Below are 25,131 nucleotides of genomic sequence, written 5' to 3' on the forward strand. Positions count from 1 at the left end.
GCACGTTATTGAGAAAGTTAATTTGACAGCTACGGTACTTTCTTCAAACACTGAATACTTGGGGTGATCATTGAATGCTGTAAGTGAAAGTCCACTTGTGCAATGAGACTTGCCTTCCTATCTTTTCCATAACCTTTTCTGGAGGGTCTGCTACCCCTACAGAGCTGATTTTAGAAGGACACAAGGGGCTTCAATGGGGAAGAGAGGAAGGAGAGTCCTCTTTCACCAGGTGAAGTCCATTCTGCTGGTGGATGGTCTCAGCTAGATATCACATGGAGTGTTTAAATATATATTAGTTGCCAACAGCAACATGCTTTCTCAATCATCATTTAACAGCCTTATAAAGCATTATTTCATGTTGCTAAAGACACTGACAGAACAGAAGCTTTATTTGAATCTGGGATCTGCTAGTTTTCATTTCCTTCTGCCTGCCTGCATTGACCCGTTTTATCAGCACTGTACCGGAGTGCCAGCTTCACCCTGCGACTGTAGCTGCCCTGGGTTGTGGCTGCCGTGCAGCATGCATGGCCCTGGCCCTGAAATTTGTGGGTGCTTAGGCATCCAGAGCCCCAGGGAGTTGGCACCTATGGCGCTGTAGATGACATTTGAAAAGTGGTTTGCTTGAAATTTTTGAAACCCGGTTACAAGCCATGTGAGATCTTAGGGGGTGGAGTTTATAGTCAATTTAAAAACTATCCCCTCCCCCCAAAAACCCCACTGTAAAGTGCATGTTTATGTACTGCTGTGTGCTGAATTTCTCTGGTATCTTGTTCAAGAGCCAACATTTCATAACACTTACCTTTTTATCAGTAGCTAATCTTTATGGCACAACACTCCGTGGTTGGTTCCAACACTGTCATAAAAGCTAGGGAACTTGACTTTAAATACAGATAAAATGGGTTTCACTCTGAGAAGATGGAATCAGCTGGTGGGATACTATATAAAATGGGTTTTTGCTCAATATTAGCTGCGGCAGAATTATTACTAAAGTGTTTTTCCAATAAAGAACTTTTGATTTCAATTACTCTTTTTGCTCTTAGAGCAAAATGAGTTCCAATGCCATGGATATTTTTTTTAAAGCATTGAGGCATCCTAAAATCTTAGAAAGCTAAATTCAGGCTGGAGGCTAGAATATTGTTGCTATTGATGTATGTTTGCCTTCCTGATATGAAATACATTTCTTTGAACAGTGGTTTCCAAATGGGCTTTTAAAAAATGGGTTAAAAAAAACCCTGGGCTTACTCTAAACTGCTTGGAGTTCCTCCAATGACAATATCAAAGGGGTTTGCCTATAATTACTAGTCTTCTCAGAGGAGGAAGAGGAGGAGGAGGAGGAGGAGGATTCTGGGATGCATTCTCAGTTCATGCAAAGTGATCGTTACGCCCAACAAGCTTGGCCAGATCTCCATATGAACTATATGTTTCCTAGAACACTTCCCAGGAAGCTTTACTCAGCAGGTTAGTTACTTGTTTAATGTTACTCAGCAGGTTAGTTACTTGTTTAATGTTTTTTGTTGTTGAAACACACCGGGTGCTCCCAGAGGGTGGATGTTGTGGGATTAGTGTTCTTCAAGCATTAAAGTTTCTTTGAAGCATCCACATGATATTTTATGTTTACCTGTTTTTAATATTGTTTAGAGCATTTGCTGCCTGCTTTTTAGCCAAGAAGGCTCCCAGAATGACTTATGCACAGTCGATTAAAGCAGGGGGAGGGGAGCCATGGATCAGTCTCGCCCCCACCCCCCTGGGATCCAATATGGCTTGTGAGGTCATTTCACCCAAACCACGCACACCTGTCAATCAGTTGACATCACTTGTGATATCAGCTGGTGGGTGGGAATGTGGGGCTCAATTCTGCACTGTTGTGGGTGTCTGATCCCAGCAAAATTTAAACAGCTTAGCAGTCTACAGGTGATGGTTTAGCCCTGCATAATTTGGCCAAGCCATCTTTGGGGAAAATGTACACAGCCAAAGGAAGCAGCAACCCCCCCCCCCCGGTCTGCTTGCTTTTAACTGCATGCACCTGATCTCTGGGAAGGGGCGACTGGTGAAAGCAAGCAGACATCATTGCAGAAAGGAGAAGTACCATCTCCTTAGAACTGTTTTGGGGAGGCTGGACTGTGCAGAAGGGTTTATTGTTCTCCTTTCCCTAGGAGGCATGTATTGAAAAAGGGTTAAGTTCTGCTCAGTTTTACTGCATGTAGCTCCCCAGGAAAGTAGAAAAAGAACTGCTTTTGCAAGTAACAGTCTTCCCCAAGTGCTGTGGTGAGGGTCCCATCCACATGCCAATCTTGCCACACAATGATGATATCACATGACTGACAGGTGGGTGATCCCTCCCACATGTCAAAGTTGACCTGCCAGGCTGATCCTGACCAGCGACACTAAACACCTGACTTCTAGTTGGACCTCTGTAATATGACAGTGGTGCTTATGGGGTCTGGAATCATCCATTTAAGATGTATACCATTGCCAATCCAAAAACTGTATTATACCTCTTCCACATTTAGATACTGGGGTTCCATATAAAATGTTTGGTACTGCATGTGGGAAATAGAGTTGGTATGAGCAGGGAGACACAGTGCTTGGAAAAAAGTAGACCTTAGAACCTGAACACACCCACAAAGAGCACATTTTAAAATATTTACTGTGACCCACATGAAGAGCAGTCTTTCGGTGTTAGGACTCAGAAGTGGATTGGCAGCATTGTACAGATCTCTTGGCTGATTGTGTTTGTGCTCTTGAACAGTCACTCAGTCAATACTTTTGAAGTGTTGCCCAAACACTGATGAAATTGTGTTCTACTGGGGCTTTCTTGTATTTGCAATTTAAATTACTTTGGGTTTTGTTTTGTTTTTTAAAAAAGTTCAAAGGGAAGAAGTCAACTTTGTCCTAAGGTGCTCTTTCTGCCAAGGTAAGCATTTTTGCTTGTCAGATGGAACTATCCCAGCTTTCCTCCGATTGTGTTCTGTTCCAGGGGTTCCCCAACCCCCCAAGTCAATTTCAGGGACACAGCAGGACATGGTGTGAGGAGAGGAGGAAACCCCATTGCTCAAGCAGATGCCATTTCACAGGGCTTCCCCTGATGGGACTTGTTGAATCCTGCCCAGTATTTTTAGGGGAAATCTTTGAACTATTTGTAGGACATCAGCTTTTCTACCAAAGGAAGCTGAGGTCTGTTCAGCATAGAACTTCCTTAAGTCATCTGTGGCTCCACTGTACTATTCTTGTTTCCTGTGATTTTTGTGTGCCGATGAAACACAGCTTTGCTAATGTGTCAGATTTTCTGCCCCCACCTCCCCTTCCACCCAGTCCCCCATCTTCATCTACCTGTGTGATTTCTGCTTAGATGTTCTGCGCCATCTTGGAAATGTCTAAATATAGATTGTAAGCTTCGCAGAGCAGGAATTGGGCTCTTTGCATTTGTATGTTCTGTAAATCATCACACATGGTGATAGAGCTGCATACATTAAAGCAGAGGTTTTCAACCTTTTTGAGTCCACGGCTCCCTTGACCAACTGCATTATTTCTGTGGCAGCCCTGTGGGGCTCAGGAGCCCAGTTGTGTCACCCCTTGCCTGCAGAGCTGGCAGCCTCTCACCTTTTCTCAAACACCCTTCCTTGTGGGATGTTCTCTCAGCCTCCTCTCCCTTCTCCTTGGGAGTCCTTCAGGCAGCTCCTGCTTTCATCCCTGGTCTCTGAGCTTCACCCCCCCCACCCTAAAGAGAGGCACCTCCCAGAGGCACCAATTGCCTGCTGAGCTTATAGCCAGGGTTGCTGTGCAAGCCTTTGGGAGGCAGAGACGCAAGAGGGCATTGGAGAAGGGAGGGAAGGAAAGAGGGACAGAGGCCAGTATTGCCTGTGGCACTCCTGACCAACCTTCAAGGCACCCCAGGGTGCCAAGGTACATGGGTTGAAAACCACTGCATTAAGGTCTTCAATGTCCAGCCTTCATTCTTGTTCTGAGAATCTGTGTTGGGGAAACTCTGGAAGCAACACTGTCCTCCGAGACTTTGCAATACTTGACTGTGTTTAAACAAATGCAATATAGCAGGCTGGTAGTTCTGAACAGAAGCTTCAAATTAAAGCGTAGGACTCCAGGGCAACCTGAAATGTCCAGGTGTGTATAGAGTATCATCCAAGAAACTAAGGTGTGCCCATATCTCTATTATTTAAGAGGCTGAACTGCAATTAAGCTTCCCAGTAAGGGGTAATTTTCTTTAACCAGCTTAGGTTTCGGAGGCTGGTGGCAAGAAAATGTAAAGGAAACTGAAACGGGCTTGTTTGGGGTTTTGGAAGTAGGGTAGGAGATTGCTAAGTGGAATTGGCACAAAGGTTTTAAACTAGATGGATGGAGTTCCTGTGTTCTCATTTAGAAATGGGTTGGCAAAAGGGGCTTTTTAATGTGGCATTTTTGTCATATTTCCTTGAATTGCTTACTCCAGAATGAGCAGCCAAGTAGCCAAATTTTTATTGTCAGTCTAGATAATTCTTTAGCACTACTGGAAGGCATACCAATAGTATTGCAATGTGTGGTGCTATTTTATCAGTTTTGGCCTCCCCTTCTGATCTTTAAATAGTGGCTTGCTGAAGATTGACTAGCTTTACGGATTACCAGGGACAACACGGCCCAAGCCCTTTAGTCACTATACTGACACTCATGTTTAAGTGTCACAATCTAAAGGAAGCAAGACAGAACAAGCAATATTATCCATAGCACTCTCGGGTCAGTTTCTTGATTTTCATATCTGATAGGCAGCATCTGGTGAGGTTTTTGTTTTGCAAAGAATGCAGTTCTTCATGAAAACTTATTCTGCACACTGCTATCTACTGATTTGAAAAGTGGCCTGACTTTGCCCTTGGCTAGATAAATAAAATGACTGCAAGCTATTCTGAGATAACGACTTGTGTTGCGTAACTGACTTGGGTTACTCAGTTTAACTGGGGGGGGGGGGATGTAGTTGAGATGCCCCTACCAAAACTTGTAACAGTTAACTCATCTCTGTTCTACAAAAGTGAGAAAAAGCAGCTCACGAGTGTCCTGCATCAGACTCCTGATCCAAGAAATACGATGGCATGTGTAGTTCTATATAATGGAATTGTGGGTGATTCCCCACTTCTTCCTCCATTTCATCTCCATATTTGCTTCTGTTAGGGGTGTGTAAAGGTAAAGGGACCCCTGACCGTTAGGTCCAGTCGCGGACGACTCTGGGGTTGCGGCGCTCATCTCGCTTTATTGGCCGAGGGAGCCAGTGTACAGTTTCCGGGTCATGTGGCCAGCATGACTAAGCCGCTTCTGGCAAAACCAGAGCAGCGCACAGAAATGCCGTTTACCTTCCCGCTGGAGTGGTACCTATTTATCTACTTGCACTTTGACGTGCTTTCAAACTGCAGGGACCGAGCAACGGGAGCTCACCCCGTTGCGGGGATTCAAACCGCGACCTTCTGATCGGCAAGCCCTAGGCTCTGTGGTTTAGATCCAGGGCCAATTCAGGGAGAGTGGCCGGCAGGAGGGCCAATTGACCAGGGCCTCAAGCTCAAAAGTGGACCTCAAATGTAGACACTTGTTAATGTTTTGGCATTTGATCAGTTTTGCGACTTGTTTTTATGTGCATTGGACCAAAATGTGACACGGTCTCTCAGCTTTGAGCTGCAAATTATAGCAAATAAGAGATGTGATTTGGTAGAAGGCATAATTATTCTCTTAGCTAGTATGTCTCCCAGTCTTTTTTTTTTTTGCAGTTTTATTCTGTCTTCATTCATCATCATCATCATCATCATCATCATCATCAATTTTATTTATACCCCGCCCTCCCTGGCCAGAGCCAGGCTCAGGGTGGCTAACATCAGTAAAATTACAGTAAAGTCCTGAGTCATTGTTTCTTATTTTTATTGTGGCAAGGGACCTTAAGGACTGGAAGTGGCCTGGGCCTCTCTGGACCTCTGAGAAGTCTTGCACTGTCTGGCACTGAGTCAAGTGCTACTATGCAGCCCAGAACAACTGTCACATTAAACTAGCTTAAAACAAGCCACAGTTTAATGTGAAGTTCTTGCAGTGCTTCTCCTTTACACTTGCTGCTGCAATGTTGCAGATGAAAGAAGCCACAGACTGAATCTGGGCTCTTGGCTCATTTCTCTCCAAACTGTGAGCAGTAGCCAAGGTTTGTTCTTGACTTACCAATCATGAGCCCAAATTCAGATGACACAACAAGCCAGACTCTGGCTTGCTTCATTTGCGGCATGACAGGATTGCTGTAGGAGCCTTTGAGCACCGTGCACAACTTTGCTGCTGTTTCACATATTAATATAGTTCATTTTACAAAAGCAACTTTTGCGGAGCAACAATCAGTTATAGGTTAAATGTACATTTTTGCAAGGAGTATCAAGACACTGTTGAAAACTGGAGGGATTTTTTGGCAATGTTAAAAGATCTTCAGAAACATTTTGGAACATATCTGACTCCTCACCTGTGAAGAATGGCTACGTGTGTTGTGGAAATACACCAAGTGAACATGGTTGAACAATTGCCAACTTTTAAAAAATAGAAAACAATCTGGGAAATTTGCCAGCATTTTAGTATAAATTTCTCCTAATCAACACATTTTTGCATGCGATTTTGACTAACGTACACATTCCCCCAAATATATAATGCATTTTTGTATACTATTACTTTCAGTTTTACATTTGCACACTTTCCCTTAAAATATGCATTTTTGTAAATATTATGTGGTTGGGGAGCTGCACTGCAAAACTTGTAAGTGCAAATTTTGAAAGATGGCAGTTTTCATATGGTTTTGGCAAGTGCAAATTTGATAGATCTACATTTGAATGTGAACCGAATAAAATTTCTCACCCATCCCCCACTTTTTTTTTTTTTTTTTTAATGATATTTATTAAGATTTTCAGAAATACAGAAAGTAAAGATTAAAGTACATTCAAAGCCTTATTTTCATAGATCCACTTTCCGGGACTCCCCCCTTCCCCCACCCCTACCATATTCCCATTTCATATTGTTGGCTCCACAAGCTCTCAGTTCTAATTGAAACTTAATTTGTTTAGACCATTATTCGAATTTAAAATTTATACACTCCTCATCAATACCCCTAATAAAAAACAAAAGTTCTCTCCCCAGGGCCCACCCCATTTTCATTCCACAATTTCCCTTTTTTTAATGATAAGGACACCCCACACAATAGAAATATAAAAAGTAAGAAATAAAAAGTATAATAGATGAGAAAGAGCCAATTCAGAAAAAAAAGTTGACGAGCCTTTGGATTTTAGTTCTCCCCCCCCTGTCCCCGGTTTAATTTCCCCCTGACCACCAAACCATGTTATCTGCCTGGAATTCTTAAAGTCCATAAATCACCTATTTCCACCAACTCCTTGCTGGCTTTTTCTTTTTATAATTATTTTTTAAGACATTTAACTTCAAATCTTTAATAAAACTCCCCCCATTGTTCTTTCCAAGTTGTAGTCCAATTTCCTCTTGTTCCGCTGCTGAAACGTTCTAATTCAGAAGTTTAGTAACTCTGCAGGGATTATTGTTATTCAGGAACAAAAACTTGCGTTCAGTCCCTTCCTTTCTTCAATAGAAAATTCTATTGTCTCCTTTAGCTGAACACCCTGTAGACAAAATATTATTTCCGTTTTGCAGCTTTCCCAGAAGATAACCAGTCCTGTAAAATTCCAATGGTATTTTTCCACTTACGACCATCTTTGTAATGTCCCGAAATTCCTCTAGGGGGATTGTTGTAACTTTGTTTTCTCTAGTCCAAAAGTCCGATTGTTATCCATGTTTTCGCCATTTTGTATCCAAGTTTTAACGGGTTATAGCAAATTATAACAAATTTAACCAGCAAAGTTCTCATAATAAAATCCTCTCTGCTTTCCGACTTTGACAGCTACTTTGACAGCTGTCAAAATCTCCGACTCTTTTCACCAGGCTCTCTCTTCAATCACCCCGGTTCACAGGGGGGGGGGGTTACGTTTCCCTTCTCCCTCAATTCTTCCTCCAGCACAGTTCTTGTAGTTCCCCATCGTGGAATTCTTAGTTTTTATCAGCAATACAAATCTTTTTGGACCTTGGTTTCCCCATCCTTGTTTTGGAAGGTTTACAGTAGGGAGGGGGACTGACTTCCTTTTTGGATCCCCCCCCGCTCATGTCCAATCCGGAAAAAAAAATTCTTTTTTTCTCCTTTTGAACCCGGTTTCCAAATTACTCACGGGTTATTGTTAAGAAGTCCGAATTTTCAATAGAAGAAGTCAGCGCTCTCCGCCGGATGGCATGCGGCTTCGCTCGGCAGGGATAGCAGAGGACTCAAAGCACCACGCTTCTCCCCGGCACCCGATCCGTAGCCTTTAAAAAGGCTCCTTCACGAGTCGGGAGGGCGCTAGCGGTGCCCCCATCCCCCACTTTTGACTGCTGCAGTAGGATTTCCCCTGCAGACTAAAAAAACTCATGTGTAGGTCAATAGCTAGATGTACAGTGAACTGGAGTTGCTTCTGGCAGTGCTGAGTAAATAAGGAAGGCACCCAGAATGCTCATCTAAATTACCGTATTTTTTACTCTATAAGACTCACTTTTTCCCTCCTAAAAAGTAAGGGGAAATGTGTGTGCGTCTTATGGAGCGAATGCAGACTGCGCAGCTATCCCAGAAGCCAGAACAGCAAGAGGGATTGCTGCTTTCACTGCACAGCGATCCCTTTTGCTGCTCTGGCTTCTGGGATTCAGAATATTTTTTCCCCTTGTTTTCCTCCTCCAAAAACTAGGTGCGTCTTATGGTCTGGTGCGTCTTATAGAGCGAAAAATACGGTGAGTTTAGAACAAGCCCTCTTTCTGGCACTGGGTGCCTTTTTGGCTCAGGGAAGGGGAAGCTGTTGCCCTCTGGGTGTTCTGCACTGCAGCTCCCCTCATCCCTGACCACTGGGCTTGCTGGCTGGGTCTGATGGAAAGTTCAACAAAACCTGGAGGGTCACAAGTTCCCCATCCCAGGTTTAGCCTAACAATCCTAGTTTATTTCTCTTTGAGATTTCTATTACATATGAGAGACTGACAACATTTAGCGTAGCCACAGGAATGCAAGCCTCAAAGTGTTTCAGGCAATAGCCATCACTACTAGCAGGTTATTTTAAAATGGCATATAAGTAACTTCCAAGTAGAAAGTAACAATTTTGTTTTACTATTTTTTTCTTCCCACATAAAAATGCTTGGTCTTGCAGAATATGCAAAGCCCTTTTGCCAGGAATTGCAAGAACACAATAGTCTCTCTCGCCCACTTACCTCTGCCACAGTTTCACTGTTTCAAGAAAAAAGAGGAAAAATAGGATACACAGGAGCTGCATGTGTATGTGCAGATACAGATACACACACACACACACACACACACACACACACACACACAATGTGATGCATTGAATGTGATCCAGCCTTTATATTTATCCTGCTTTAAGAGTGTTCAGAATTAATAAGGATGTTGCTAACTTGACCAACTCAGTCAAAGGCCAACCCTCAGTGCTGGAGTGCAGAAGGTCTCTGGGTCAGACTGAGTAAGCCTCCTGTCTGATACCTCAGAGAGCTGCTGCCAGTCAGTGCAGGAAACACTGACTCATCCATTGGTCTGGCTCTATATAAGGCAGGTTCCCTGGTTCCACATTCACTGATGGAATGTTCCCTTGTATCTTGGGTGCTTCCTCCCTCTTGCTTGGTTTCTGACTTGCCTTGCACACCCACCCTGAGTTCTCTGACTCCAACAAGGCTTCTGAGTTGACCGCTAAGGAAAAGATGATGTCTCTCTGTAGGATAGGAATGACACACTGTGCAACATCAGTGGACGGTTGACACAAAGAGTGCTTTGAGAAGGTGGGTCTCTCTAGGCTGGTCTTCCTCTTGACTTCCTCTGCATCTTGAAATGTGTTTCCTTCCCTGGTAGGCCAGTTTAGAACTAGTCCCAGCTTTTGTTTACATAAGCCAGGAGATGAAGCAGAATAGCCACTATGTTTTTTAAAAAATTGAATTCAGCTTCATTGGATGTCCCCAAGTTCTAGAAGAGGAAAAGTAATTTGATAAGGATATAATATAAATTCTCACTGAGGGTGCATGGTGTAATTGAGATGCTACTTATTGCAGGTTTCCCCATGCAAATCTAGACACCTTTTTCATAGGAAAAAGCTCTAGGAGAAAGTTGTTCTTCCTAACAGGCTGCTTTTCTCTGTGTGGATCATAGGGAAAACCTGAGGTCCCACCTGCACCTTGAAGTGGGAGACCTGCGTCTCAGGAATACCGTCACAGAATTCTCTAAATAAAATGACTGAAGGCTTGAATTTCCTGTCCAACCTCACAGGGCAGGGGAGTGGGGAGCATTTTCTTTGATGTATATTTCAGGGATATGATCGGAATGGCAAGTGCTAGCATGTGCACCCTGGCTTTTTATTGCTTCATGTTGATGCTGTTAACACCCTTTTAATCTGTTTGTGGAGATTAAGGGTTGTTCTGGAAAGGGCAAGGAGGCCTTTGCTATAGGCTGGTTCTGAATGTTGAATTTTCATCGGGGTGACTGTTGCTCCATCCCTTCCAGTTGTGGCCCAAATCAGGCTGCCAGATGTGTTTACCAAACAGCCTGACTTCCCGCTCAAGGAATTAACTGTACCTCTTAACATGGGATGAGCAATAGGAGAAAACGGCTGTCAGCTGTTTAGCCGCAGTTAGTGCCAGTGAACTTTCTGTATGTTTGTGTCTCATAGGTCATGTAAAGATGGCCTTTTTCCCTCTGAAGGCCTTATCCAAAGTCCCAGACAAAGCATGTTGACCTTTCCCCAGTAGATTCCCGACTTTTCATTTCAACTCCTCCTCCTCTTTCTCAGTGCTCCACATAATCCCTGGCCTCCTGGGACCTGCTCAGGGTTGAAAAGCTGCAAATGTTGAGTCAGGGTGACACGAGTTTGTAAGAGAGTACATGAACAAGCAAGTCTATTGCCATCAGGATTTTGCCTTCTGGAGCACTTCAGGCAGATCCTGTGACAAAGCTTTTTAAATAACAAAAATGGGTTGCCTTCTCTATCAAGTTCTGCTACCTCCCCCCCCCCCCCAATGCATCTTACATTTCCTTTCTGTCTGGCTGTCTGTAAAGGGACTATGAACTCTGAAGTGCAGTGGTTCCAGCATTCGATGGAGTTGTGGCATTTGCTTAGCAGGTTTTGACAGCATTGGGAAACGCACACAAAGTGCATTGTCTGACCCTGAATAGCTGATGTTCAGCTCAGTGCAGTGTATGCCTGCTGTACAGACACAATCCTTGGTTGCATATTTTGGAGTGAAGGTTAAGTCCTTGGCAAAAAAGATGAAGCAATTTCCCACAGGAGCCTTGTGAGGACTTGCTCAAAAGTTGCTCTTTTGCAAACTTTGAAAAGACATGTGAAAATCCTTCCTTTTTTCCACTCTGTCTTCATTTCCTGTTGCTTTAAAAAAAATAATGGTAGTTCAGACAAATGATTTCTGAATGGAAACCGATTTTTCTATTGGGATGAAGAAATGAAACCAGCTATATACAGGTCAGAAAAGATGGTGTCAGGAGGGGGAGAGGTGAATAGATATAAAATAGGACTGAAATTTTTCAGGTTTGATCCTTCGGAAGGGTAATAGTTTGATCAGAATTTCATGGGATCTAAAATACAAAAGTTATAAGTGACAGAAGATTGGTGGGGTGTCCATTGAATTAAATGGGAAATGAAAGTGAATGAACTGCTTAAGTTGTTAAAATGAATAAATTATAGAATTAATGATAGTTTATCCTATCTCCACGCTTCAGTTGTCACTTGAGTAGTGAAGCCAAGAGGCAAGATGAGTATCGCCAAAGTTATGTATTTAATATCACTTTAAAAATGCTAAGGCCAAAGCCTTGGGGGGTTGTTTGTATTAGCCCTTCTGTCTGCACAGAAGATTCTGATCTGCTATTTTCTTCTTCTAATTTAGAAATTAGGTCTAATTAACTTTCAGGCAATGTGCTAAAGTCTACTTCGAAAATCGTGGATTTAAGTTTTCACTTTCTTTTCTTCAAATGAGATTTTGTATCAATATCTGTACATTACTAGTTCAGAGTCTTCAGTAATTCTTATTATTCTCTTAACTTGCAGGATTATCCTGACAAAGTGTGTTTCTCTGATTTGGGAAAGACCAGTCCTAGAACAGCTATTTATAATTGATGAGCACTATTTTAGGGAATGTTGAAGGAGAATCTTGCTAGAACCACCACAACTCCTACTGCATGTCAAATAAGATAATTTTAAGGCCACTATTCCTTAATGCAGTACAGTAGTTGAAATAGTTTCTCTTGACTTCACTAGAAGCTCCCCCTGCCCTTTCTTCCCTTCTCACACCTACATATTGACCTGGAATCAAAAGGAACAGAGTTTAAATCTGCACTGATAAATGGAGCACTTAGTTAAAATGTTTCATAAGATGTATTAATCAATTATTAGTTTGAGCAATTATAATCTACTTTTATAATGTATTTTCCAATTCTTGTGTCCTTTTTTTTAAAAAAAAAAAGTAACTTTTTTTTACGTCAGGTTGAAATGTATGAAGGTTCACACTACTGTATTAGCCTGATTGGAGGGAGCACAGCACACAACACTCCTCCTTTTCTCCTTGTTCTTTTCTTCTTCCAGGAAACAGTCATTGAAAATGGTACAATTGCATATGAGAACTGGCTTGTACCCGGGAGTCCAGTCTATAGGCAATTTTGGTTCTTTGATGTGCAAAACCCAAAAGAAGTAATGGAAAATGGATCGCATCCAATACTCAAGCAGAAAGGGCCTTACACTTACAGGTAGGCAAGGTTTTTTGTGTTAAATGTGTGTCTCCTTCTGTTCTTTTTTGAGGGTGGGTTGGTGGGCAGACCTGATTATTCCAAATCTGCTGGTTCTAGTGTTGTGCCAAAAACCTCTTCTCCAATTACACAAAAGTCTTCTGTGAAAAATGAGTCACAGTTACCGTAACGGGGTAAGAATAAAAATAAAGCATAGGAGCACTTTTTGGAGGTGATGTCTGTGTTGTCATAAGGTGGTATTCAACTAAGTTTAACTCAGAGCAGACTCATTGAAATTAATCAATAATCAATAATAAAAATAAGTCATGTTCATTACTTTCAGTGGGTCTATTCTGAGTAAAACTTAGTTGGATACCACCTATATATATTTTTTGTACAAAGCACTGCAATGAAAACTTATACCCAAAGGAACCCTAAAGATGTTGAGTGTGTTGGGTAGAGGGAATGCTCTGGCACTGGGAAGAAATGGTGATTCAGCTGGCTGGTGTTAAATCGGCATTCTTTCAATTCAGCTTTTGCAGTTAAATTTCTTCTTTGATTTCTAAGGGTGCGCTATTTGCAGAAAGAAAACATCACTCAACATAACGACTCCACAGTGTCTTTCTACCAGCCAAACATTGCTCTCTTTCAGCCTGATCTCTCAGTTGGGCCAGAAAACGACACTTTCACAATAGTCAACCTTGCCGTTGTGGTACGTAAGCCAGGCAAATTTCCTAATTATGTAACATTCAAACTTTCTCATCTTCAGATTACCTTTTTCTCACAAATGCACAGGTTGAGTAATGAGGACAAAAGTTGTCCTCCAGCTACAAAATTAAATCAGTTAAGAAATAGTGTGGTTGTCTTTTTGTTTTCTTTTTCCACCACAGAAAAGGCACTGTGTGGAGTTTGCGTGATTGTAGCCATACTCTGCTGCTTGAGCCCTCTTTGCCTTGGCCGCTGGGGATAGAGAACCTTTCGCAAATCCCTTGTCCAGCCTATACTTGGCTTCTATGACAAGGCTACTAACAATGGTGCCAATTAGTGCCAGAGTGAGGCATCTCCAGAGTCATCCAGCCCTACTGAGACTGTAGCTCTTAAGAAAAGCACATTGCCAAACCCCCTTGGGGCCTGATTTGTAGAACGATACACTGCATGTTTGCATCAATTTGAATTGTTTGTTTCTTTATACGGGAAGAGTGTTTCACCCTTCTAAAACCATCTGAGTGCACCACAGTAGCGCTAATTTCTTCCAAAGTTGACTGCTAAAACAGGTAGGGCTGGGAATAACTTTCATTTTCCCAGATTAGAATTTGAGGTTAGAGATCTGGTGATTATCTTGATCTAATGAGACTACTTTTCTTTGTGAACTGATGTTAAAGCTGCATAGTTATTGATGATTAGGTGAATATAGTTATGTGAAGGGCTTGAAATTATCTCAGAAATCTTGAGCATCCCTGTAATAGGCCCCTCCCTTCTTCTCTCTCTTCTGAGGCTGAGAAAGTAGTAGCTAAGTGTTGCAGGTAAGATTGGATTGTCAACTGTGGTGCAGTTGCTCCATTGATTGGCTGTCTCTCCCTTCTCCAATATTTACCAGAAATATCCCTTCAGGAATTATAATGCTCCATTCTATTTTTAGGGGCAGAAATGAAAGGTGTTGTGGGCTCTCCATTATAGTTGGGAGAGCCAGGATGGTGTGGGGGTTTCTGCATCAGATTAGGAGTGGGGAGACCAAGCCTGAAATCCCCACTCAGCTATGAAGCTCACTTGTGGCCTTGGGCCAGTTGCCATTTCTCAATCTCACCAATCTCTCAGGTTGTTGTGGGGACACAAGGGAGTGTGTGGGGAGAATCATATTGGCTAGAATTCTTGGAGAAAAGGTGGGATTTATGCACCTTTCCGCAGAGCCGTAGCTACGGGGGGGGGGGGGGCTACTCCAGAGGAGCACCATTGAAGCTTCCAGCCAAACTGGGTTTTTGACCCAGGTGAAAATGAGCCTAGTTTTGACGCTGCCTTTCTGTTACAAATAGGTTTCATTGCATCTTGACTCTAGCAGCTTCCCCTTAAAGAATCCTGGAATTTGTAATTTTGTGAGGCCCTAAGAATATGCTCTTTAGAGAAACCAGTTTCATTGCTTTAGTCTATCACGGTACCCTGGGAGAAATAAGTTTGCAGCTGGCCTTGCAGTTGCCAACATAGAAGTTTCCTCCTGGCCCTTCGTTGTCTGAATGATGAGCAACTTTCATAATACTGTACAGCCTATAAATAAATTCTGTAGCAAATGGAAGAGAACAGTGAAGCTGTGTATCATGTGGCTCCACACTTAGAGCCTTAAACCTCAGTTTCCTCTTTCCTTCTCACAGATTAGATATCCCTAATGTAGACAACCACCATATTCTGTCATACTTAATAGCATGAAATCATGTCAAGCAATTAGATTCATTATAGAATCAGAAGTTGGAAGGATCTTCGATTTGTGTGTGTGTTTAAAAATCCAGACATATTTTTTTCCTAGAAGACTAGGGCAGGTTTCCAGTTCTTTTTGTACATGGTGGGCTTTTAAAACATTGGGGAATGCTTCAAGATTTCCTTCCAAAATGAAATACAGCAGACAGTGCACCAAAATGTGAACCATGTCGCTGCTCTGATTCCAATCAACCGTAATGCCTATCACTAATGTTCAAAAGTTTTCATTGCTTGGTCTCTGGCTGGGTTATTGCAGCCTCCCTCCAAAAAAGAGGGGAGGCATCTTGGTCGCAACCTGAATGCAAGAAGGTTAGTCAGAGGGAATACAGTGGTACCTCGGGATGTGAACGGGATCCGTTCCGGAGCCCCGTTCGCATCCAGAAGCAAACATAACTAGCAACGGCACATCTGCGCACGCACACATCGCTTTTTGCCGCTTCTGCGCATGCGCGTGACGTCATTTTGAGCATCTATGCATGTGCGAGCGGCGAAACCCAGAAGTAACGCACTCCATTACTTCCGGGTTGCCACGGAGCGCAACTCGAACGCGCTCAACATGAAGCATATTCAACCCGAGGTATGACTGTATATGTGTTTGTGTTTGTCTCAGGCTGCACCTGCTTTGTATCAAAGTGGCTTCATACAAGCGTTGTTGGACATTTGGGTGAAGTCATCGAAGTCCCAATTCCTTCAAAACAGAACTGTGAAAGAAATACTCTGGGGCTATGAAGATCCTTTCTTGAAGAAAATTCCACTTCCAGGAGTTGAAAGGGTTGTTGGCGTATTCCTTCCTGTACGTATGTGTCCCAAAAGGGAAATAAACCACTTGTCTTGGTGCTGGGGGAGAATGGAAAGGCCCTTAGAAATCTGATCTTACAACCAGGCTGGGGAAAAGGAGAGGGTAGGGTCGAAGAAGGGGAGGGGAGTGTGAAACAACTCAGCTGTGTCTTCCTCGGCTGAGCTTGCTCTTTCTCAGCCTTAAAGTAGCAAACCTTCTCTTTAGGAGCTTGTTCCGCCATTGCTGGGGGCAGCGGCAAGGATTGTCCTTCCACAGGCCACTAGGTTGCCTCAGTCCACCCCCGCTGGACTAAACAGTGATCACGTACTCCAGACCACAATTCCCATCAACCTCAGCCAGCATGTTGGGAATTGTAGTCCAGCACCATCTAAAGTCCACCCCATTGGCTAATTCTGATGCAAAAGGAGCAGGTGGTCTCATTCCATTAGTGCCCACCCTTGAGAAATGAATAGAGTGATTTTCATTTCTGTGTCATCCTGTTGACTGAGGCTTTAAATTGAACATTAGTATTTCAGTATCTTACTGTGGGTTATTTTTAAAAGATGCAAATTCTTGGTGGTGTCTAACCCATTTTAAATAGTTTTGGCAAATCCATACTTTAGAATGGTATGTCTGCATGCAAAAATGTGTAAGAGATATAAATTGATTGCTAAGAAGCATGAAATGAGGAATGGTGTACATTTATTTGAACATAGAAAAGAACCCTGGGATTTACCTTCATTATCAAACCCGTTTGTACTGAAAATTGTGTATTTTCTCTCCTCTCTCAAGTATAATGAGACATTGGACGGCCTTTATAGAATCCACAATGGGAAAAATGACACAAGCAAGACGGCACTCATCAAGGCTTATAAAAACAAAACGTAATGTATATCTGAAAAATGTGCATAGATTTTTTTTCAATGCTTTGTAAAAGATCCAGTAATCATGTACTGTGGATCCTTTCTCACGTTGCTGTTGCAAACATCCGTGTCTCTGCATGCTTTTGCAGCCACCTGTTAGAAAATTCAGGATAGAATAAAGGACTTTCTCACACAGCACATGGTTGAAATATGGAATTTCCTCCCCAGGAGGCAGTGATGGCCACCAATTTGGGTGGCTTTGAAAGAGGATTGGACATTGGGGGTAAAGCTATGTCCTGCCTTGACCGTTGGAGGCCGGATGCTTCTGAGTGGCCCTTGCAGGGAGGGTGCTGTTGTGCCCAAGTCCTTCTTTCAGGCTTCCCATGGGCACCTGGTTGGGAAAACAGGATGCTGACCTTGGGCCAGATCCAGCAGGTTCTTCTCAGATTGTTATTTCAGTGCAGAAAGATTGAACATAGGAGATTGCTAGGCTTGAAACTACTCTATTGCAGAGATGTGTTTGACAACACTTGTTCGGGCTAAATATATTCTGTTGGCTTTATGAGCAGATACAGGGCCAAGATGATTGTCATTGGGTCCATATGCCTCCCTGCCTTGAAGCTATGGAGGAGAATGAAACTTGCTACCACCAAGGTTCTGGTGCAAAAATTAACTTTAAGGGGATCACTTCTTCTCAGCATAGGCTACCTCACAAGATGGTTTTAAATATAAAATCAAATGTCCTATGTACACGTTCCTGAGTTCTTTCTTTGGAGGGAGGGATACAGATGAGATTTTAATTTTAAAATCTCTGCACTGGTTTGGGCAGTTCTGTTCAGTTAAATGTTTCACTTAGGCTGGTTTCACAGTTCTTGAAAGAGCAAGTAGTGTAGAGGGCAATGGGGAAATAATCGCCTTGAAGTGGCTTCCCTCACTAACAAGTAAGATGTAAACACAGCCTCCAAATGCTAAGGCTCTGGCAGTGAGGATGCATATGTACCTTCTTGCGAGTAGGCCATAGAATCCTAGAACTGCAGAGTTGGAAGGGACCAAGGGGGCCATCAGGTCCAACCCCCTGCAATAATAAATTATATTATATATATTTAAGGAAGCTTTTAATGTTTAATAGACTATTGTATTTTAATATTCTGTTGGAAGCCATCCAGAGTGGCTGGGAAAACCCAGTGAGATGGGCGAGGTATAAATAATAAATTATATAAGATATATTATTTTATGTGCAGAAATCTTTTGTCCAATGTGGGGCTCGAACCCACAACCCTGAGATTAAGCATCTCATGCTCTACTGACTGAGCTCTCCAACATGCACGACTCCTTTCCATTTAGCTGTGCCTAAAGCATGACACGGGTTGTCCATGCTTGACATGGCTGACACCTGCCAGTGTAAGCCAGGCTTGTGAATCCTGTAGCAGCCCTAGACTCTGGGTTAGGAAACTGCATAATTGAATCCGGCCTTGGATTGCGTCAGAGAATCCTTCTAGAAAGAGAGCACTGTGGCATGAATCTGACTCCTATATTAATATAGAAAAATGTATAGCAAAATGGATCTTTCTTTGAAGTTCTGTCACCTGACCTGCATCATCCCTCTTTTTTTCTTTTAAAGCACCCTTTCATACTGGGCCGGAGGTTGTGCTATGATCAATGGCACAGGTAAGTAAGTGTGGGTGGGTGTAAACTACTGATATTTAGGACCAATTTCTTACTAAAAATCTTGAGCCAGAGGGATAAGAGCTCAAGTCTTCTGCATTGTCAGTACACTTAATGGTTCTTCGATATGGATCTGTCTCAGGTTGCCACCAAGCACATTCCTACATGTCATGCACCTTGCAAAGACAGACTCTGTCCTGCAAATGCATTGTCATATCCATGGGGTTATTTGTGGGCTGCACTGCGGATCTCTGTAGATAGAAGGTGGAGCAGCAGATCTGCCTGTTCCCACAGTTCTGTGCATGACAAACTGATGCTCCACACCCTGAAGAGGTTTGCTTGAAAATAAGGCCATGGGCGGGGGGGGGGGGTACGGACACAGGAGCGCTCTTCTACAACTTTGGATTTAGGGGCACAAAAAATAGTGCTGGTAGGGCCTTCCCCTGGTGATCAATTCAAGCGCATTGATGAGCACAGAAGGGTTTTTTTAATTTGTCAATTTGTATTCTGCACTGCTGCTTGCATTGTGTTTTTGGTGGAATCCACACACACATAAAAAATGCTGCAGAGATCCTTTATTTTAAGACTTTTAAAAATACATTGAATCTTCCACAGCTCACTGTCGCCTTCTAGTGTCACATTTGTATATTGTACATTACAACACCTTTAAAATGTTTAGCTGAGTGTAGCTGTGTAGCTGAGTCCCTAATGTGCTGTGGCCTGCCCTGAGACTCACTGGTGCAGGGCAAGTAGGAAAAATATAACAAATAATATTAAGTAGTACACAAGGTCTGGGGTGAAAGCTTTGAAAGGTCTTCCTGGGCAGAAGCCACTCCTATTACGTGCAGAAATGCACTGTGAACACGGGAGATTGGTGACGTTTGTACCTTAGATGCCCGGTGATGCCTCTTATCCCACATGCCTCACCTCCAGGATGTCTTCTTGGCGGGGGAGAGGGATAGAGAAAAATGGAGCAACAAGACAACTAAGCTAAAAGCGGACAAGTGCCAATAAACAAACTTTTTGAGATTTTATTGCAGCACCATCTCTTGGGAGCTCCTGTGTGCTGTGTTTGTCCTTCAGCCAGATGCACTGGCTGTGTGTTCCCTGCAGGCCATGGAAGCCTGTGGGAATTGAAGGAGTGTGTGTTTGTTATTAGTCAATGGAGACAGTGCTCCTTATGCCATGGGGCTGGCAGCCATAGCTCTGCTGTGAAATCACAGAGAATATTCAGATTTAGACGTGGTCAAAAAAGCTGGTGCTACCTCTGCAGCTCATTTATTTCAACAATCACAAAGAGGAACACTTCTTACCCTTGGAATTGGTTCAGAGTACTTCTGACCTAGAGAATGGTAATTGTTCTTACTGTTGGCACCAATTATGAGTTGTTAATGCTCCAGTCAAACAAGTACCCACAAGTCTAGTTCAATGATGTAGTAAAGTCCCATTCACTTATAGGAATGAGTCATCTAGGAATGCTTATGAAATTTCTACTTGGCTGAACTCCACCTATTTGGGGTTTCTAAATTACCCAGCCTTAGTTCTTGGATTGGCACCAATAAATTAACCTAGCATTATCAGGTGACATCAGTTTTCTTATTCTACTGTAGATTGTTTTCCTGTAGGTGCATGTTGGGTCATGATAGCCTTTCCTCCAATTTTGTCGGTGTACATTTGATTTCCCTCCTCTATTTTCAAGCCACTAAATAGCATGACTGAAAACGTTTGCAGATATGAGCAATTGCTGTCGCTCTCCCTATATCCTACAATAAGGGTGGCTTTGGGTGGTAAGAAGGTAGCACAGTCCCTTCTGTCATTCTGCATGGTGTTACCATTTGAAATTGGTAGTTGTGCTCAGTGAATGATTTCCAAGCACTCTTTACTTGCTTTTCTTAAACACACACCAGGAGGTTGCGAGTTCTCTTACCACAGGTCTTTTTAGTTCCTATCCTGTGACTATTTAAGTGCAGGCCTAGGCCCCACACTTTCCCCTCAAATAAAATGCCAGTAAAAGACACAAGAGTTGAAGTCAGGCCACAATTGTATTGACTACAGATGAAGAGGCTTGGGATAGGCAATGGGTAACCATTTATTTCTGACCCACCTGCCAGAAATGACATCAGGGTCAACCCAATAGTGGGAATTCCTATGACTTACATCAAACAGAGGGATCCCCACAAGGATCGCTGCTGAGGCCCAAAGACCCTGTCAGGGCATATGGACAGAAGCAACTCCTTTAATGGGATCCCTTTAATGGGATACCCTATTTTTTTGGGGGGGGGAGCGAGGGTACAACCCCTCCTCCAACCAGGACTAAGGTTACCCAGTGCCTAAACCGCCAAAGTTGTGATGATTGCTATGAGGTAGGCAAAACCTCCAGGCCATAGCCAATTCGCCTGATAGACAAATTCCTACCTGGCCCCGCTAATATGGCGACCGCACCACCCATAGCAAGGCCAATTCATTAAGTGAAATATGAAATTAATGGAGTGGGTGGGTGGGTTAATCTGACGTAGAAGAGCTGGGTGTCGGGGGCTGTTTAAAACCCCTGGGAGAGGACCTGAGGGAAGTCTGATTGTTCCTTCAGGCCCTCAGGAGTTGCAGACCAAAGCTTGATATTTTTAAACAGCTGGTGAGAAAAACAGTGACAACATACCTCTGCACTCCTTTCACCATTTTGTCATTTGGAGTTTTGAACAATAGCTCAGTGCCATACGCAAGAGCAGGCTGGTCAGCATTTTGAGAGTAAGCACTGCAGTTTTGCTGGGATTTGTGCTCGTATTTAAACAAGAGGTAGATGTGGTAACCTTCAGATGTTGTGGATCACAACCGCCATCATCCCAAGCCAGCATGGCCAATAGCCAGAGATGATGGGAGTTGTGGTCCACAATATCTGGAGAGCACAAACTCATTTAAACTATTAAAAAGATCCTACCTATGTGGACAGAATGTATCTCGCCTACTTTTTATGATCCATGTCTCAAGTCATTGGATGTCTCCCCTCCTGCCCCCCCCCCAAGGCAGTGAAGTAGAAAAATAAGAAAATATCTGTCACCCCTAATCATTACAATAACATGCGAACTGGTCTGTTCATTATCCTGTTTCCCTGATATCTGGGATAGCTGAGAGGTGGAATCAGCCTCACTTGCTAGTCAACAAGATGTGGGTTGTGTTTTTTTAAATCCAAGGAATGATTTCTTCTTTGCCATGGACTCTGTGTAACCTTAGATGACTTTCTGTATCTTGGCTTCAGGTCAACCAATGGGTGGTTTCCAAATTAACTCAGACAATATTTTTAAAAGTACCATTAAAAAGCTTCAGATCTTGCACTCTAATGTTAAAAGCCTTGGGAAGATGTCAGATGTATGTTTTTCTTGCCTTCCTCTGAAACATCTGTCTGCAGTGTCTCTTAATCCAGTTGCGAAAATTGGCCAGATGAGATAGATGAACACAAGTGAACTGGCAGCTGAGTTTTGCACTTACATGTGTGTTGTGCAAACCTGAGCGCAAGCTGGGAATTTATATGATATTTCTCATTTTATTTGCAGATGGGGCTTCCTTTCCCCCTTTTGTCCAAAAGACTGCAAGACTTGACTTATTTTCTTCTGATATTTGCAGGTAAAGAGCATCATAAAGTCCTTTTCTATACTTGAGTTAGGAAGGATATAATGATTAAAAGTTTGTTTTTGTTTTTTTATATAAAAAAAATCTGGCTTATAGTCAGCTTGGGGTAACACTGAAGAGAACCAACATTGATCTGGCAAAGCTTCTGCATTGTTTGGGCCAAATTTGGGCATCATATGAGAGATCAATGACCAAATTCTTCCACATTTTTTTAAGTTAAAGGCAGGCACAGAATGCCCCAAATCACACAACTACAGTGCTATTTGCCAATAGAAACCATCCCCCAAAGTTAGCCATATGGAAAACTAGTGTGTTAACTCCTCTGGTGCCATTCTTTTCACCAGTTATTTTTTATGGCAGCCCATCAAATTTTTGGTCCCACTGTATCAAAAACTGCTGTGAGGTAGTACTACTGAAGCAATATTTCTTCAGGCCTTCCCAGGAGGAAAATCATCCATAAGGGTTGCAAATTTAAATTAGCTCTTCAAATGTGTTCAGGCTTGTTTTGGTCACCTCATGCCTTTGGAGAGGTGTTGAAAACACATTGAAAGTAATGGGCACAGCTTGAAAATAATGGGCAGGTTGAAATCTCTGGCTCGTATTTTAATTTTGCAGATAGCCACCAAATGTATGGTAAGTATATGGATAGCAAATTAGGATAATAGAAATTATGAAATTACAGGTGCCTGTATGTTTGCTCCTAAATTAAGACGCTACCTTCCTGTCCCACTTCATATCCAGATCCATCTACAGCAACTTTGACAGTGAACAGACTGTGAAGGACATCCCACTCTATCGCTTCATTGTCCCTCCAGGTGCTTTTGCATCTCCTCTTGTCAATCCTGACAACATCTGCTTCTGCACAGAGAAAGAGATATCCCAGAATTGCACATTAGCTGGGGCACTGGACATCAGTTCTTGCAAACAAGGTATCTGCCTGCAATTTGAGATGAGCAAGCTACTGGAGTGGTTAATATAAAGATTTGGAGGTCTGGACAATATGAACTTGGGAAGTGGTCCTGCCATAGGCTGTGCCCTCTGTGGTCCAACTAACAGCTCTTTGGTGAGAACGGAGGCACCAGGGGCAAGGCTCTGTATTGGGTCCAAATTATGTTACTTGCACTGAGTTCTCACTGATTTCACTGGAGCTTAAGTCATGTCTTAAGTTGTCCCATTAGATTCAAAAGGGAACCAACAGCCCTTTCTCTATAGCAATACTGCTAAAATGGAGTTGATCTATTAAGAGTAAATCTATTAAGGGCTGCATCTGAACTCACTTGCGAGGGCGCGTTGTGATTGAGGCTTTATAATGTAAAGCTGAGTAAAATTCAACAATGGTGTAAATTGAAAAAAGAACTGAAATACTTGTGAGAGTTTTGTTTTTATCATTTAAAATGCAACAGATTTCATTCACTGTACACAAACTTTTGATACTTAAAATGTACACACATTCATACATCTACATATAGGTGTGTGCATGTGTACACGGAGCAGAATTCCACATTGTAAAAGTTTTGCTTGCATATACAACAACCTGTACAACATTACTCATAAGAATTGCAGGTGTGCCTGGACTCCCACTGGAGAAAAGGTGAGATGAAAATAATTTGCAAAGTCTTTCTTTTTTTTTTTTTGATGTTAAGCCATGTTAGCATCCTGAGCTATACTGGCACTACACATTCAAAACTTATATCTGATCGTGTGGTGGGGGCAAAACAGACCTGAATTGTGGTTGAATGTCAAAGGTTTATCATCTGTGGTTGCATCATGTTTTTTTACAGTATAAATTAATGTACATCTAAATTGTCACTGTTGCACAATGCAACGTCTTGTGCAATTTAAGTAGAGATGTCATTATACTTGCCACAATGCGTACTGTGAGTCCAAAATCCTTTTCCAACTCAGTTTTTTAAAATGAGAATAACTCAAGGACTTCTGCCTTTTCTTTCCTCACCACCTGCATACCTTTGAGCCCCCTCCACCTCTTACCCAATTAACCTGACCACTGTTGGCACTCTGGCAGCTGCAAGCATGAAGAAAACGGCCTTCAGTTCCATTCTGAGCCCCTGGCATGCTGCTGAATAGGGTCTGTTTGGTGGCGGCCCCTGGAACAGATGTAGTTTTCCCCATATAGGCTGAGTAGCATGGTTTTTAGCATGCTAGGTGCTAGAAAGAGAAGGGCTTACTGCCGTGGGATTGTACTGATGTTTTTTCTCCTCTTCCTCCGCAGGAAAACCTGTATATGTCACACTCCCCCACTTCCTCTACGCAAGTGAAGAAATTGCTCAAGGCGTTGAAGGCTTGCACCCAAATCCACCTGAGCATATGACCTTTTTGGATGTAGAGCCAGTAAGTAATCACACTGTACCCTTTCGCTCTCTCCCCCTCCCTAAGTGCCTCAGTTCTGTCATTTAGAAAAACTAGGATTTGGCTTGCAGTAGAGCTCAGACTGATATCCTTTACATGCATAACTTAAACATAACTTAAATGTAGCCCCACAAAGGGGGTGAGGTGGGATCTCAGCATCTTCTGTCTTGTCACACAGGATTTTGGCACCAGCGCTCTGCTGCAGTAGCAGCCTGTAACTTATGGATACTGCATGTGATCTTGGGATTAACTTTTGGGGTTCGTGAAAGAGTGGCCAGAGTGTTTGCCTCAGGAAAAGCTCCCTGAGGGACCTGTTGTTGCCAGATGTTTCTGAAGCTGGGCAGGGCCTAGTTTGCTTCAGCCATGTGAGACAAGGGAGAATTATTCTCCACTCTTGGCAGAGGTCTCCCCTGCCTCCCCTGCCCCATTTCTTGATATCAAAGAACATAGGAACCTACTTTAGACCAAGTGAGACATCTAGCTCAGTCCTGACTACGCCGCCTGTGTGCAGCTCTCCGTGGTTTCAGGTGCGGAATATTTCAAGCCCTAACTGGCAGTGCCAGAGA

General features: G+C 42.9%; 1 protein-coding gene across 6 annotated transcripts in view; it reads left to right on the plus strand.

The window, feature by feature from the left end:
* CD36 (CD36 molecule (CD36 blood group)) overlaps positions 1-25,131 on the plus strand; it is a 66,660-nt gene that overhangs the window by 33,912 nt on the left and 7,617 nt on the right. For all 6 annotated transcript variants that reach the window (XM_081023736.1, XM_081023737.1, XM_081023734.1 and 3 more), the window contains 8 exons: positions 12,663-12,823; positions 13,370-13,514; positions 15,879-16,061; positions 16,839-16,930; positions 18,531-18,577; positions 22,123-22,192; positions 22,940-23,127; positions 24,429-24,547. In XM_081023736.1, coding sequence (XP_080879862.1) covers positions 12,663-12,823; positions 13,370-13,514; positions 15,879-16,061; positions 16,839-16,930; positions 18,531-18,577; positions 22,123-22,192; positions 22,940-23,127; positions 24,429-24,547 — 1,005 coding nt within the window. The remainder of the gene's footprint in view (positions 1-12,662; positions 12,824-13,369; positions 13,515-15,878; positions 16,062-16,838; positions 16,931-18,530; positions 18,578-22,122; positions 22,193-22,939; positions 23,128-24,428; positions 24,548-25,131) is intronic.

The sequence above is a fragment of the Podarcis pityusensis genome (assembly GCF_964106645.2).
Source record: "Podarcis pityusensis genome assembly, chromosome: 10".
NCBI lineage: Eukaryota > Metazoa > Chordata > Lepidosauria > Squamata > Lacertidae > Podarcis > Podarcis pityusensis.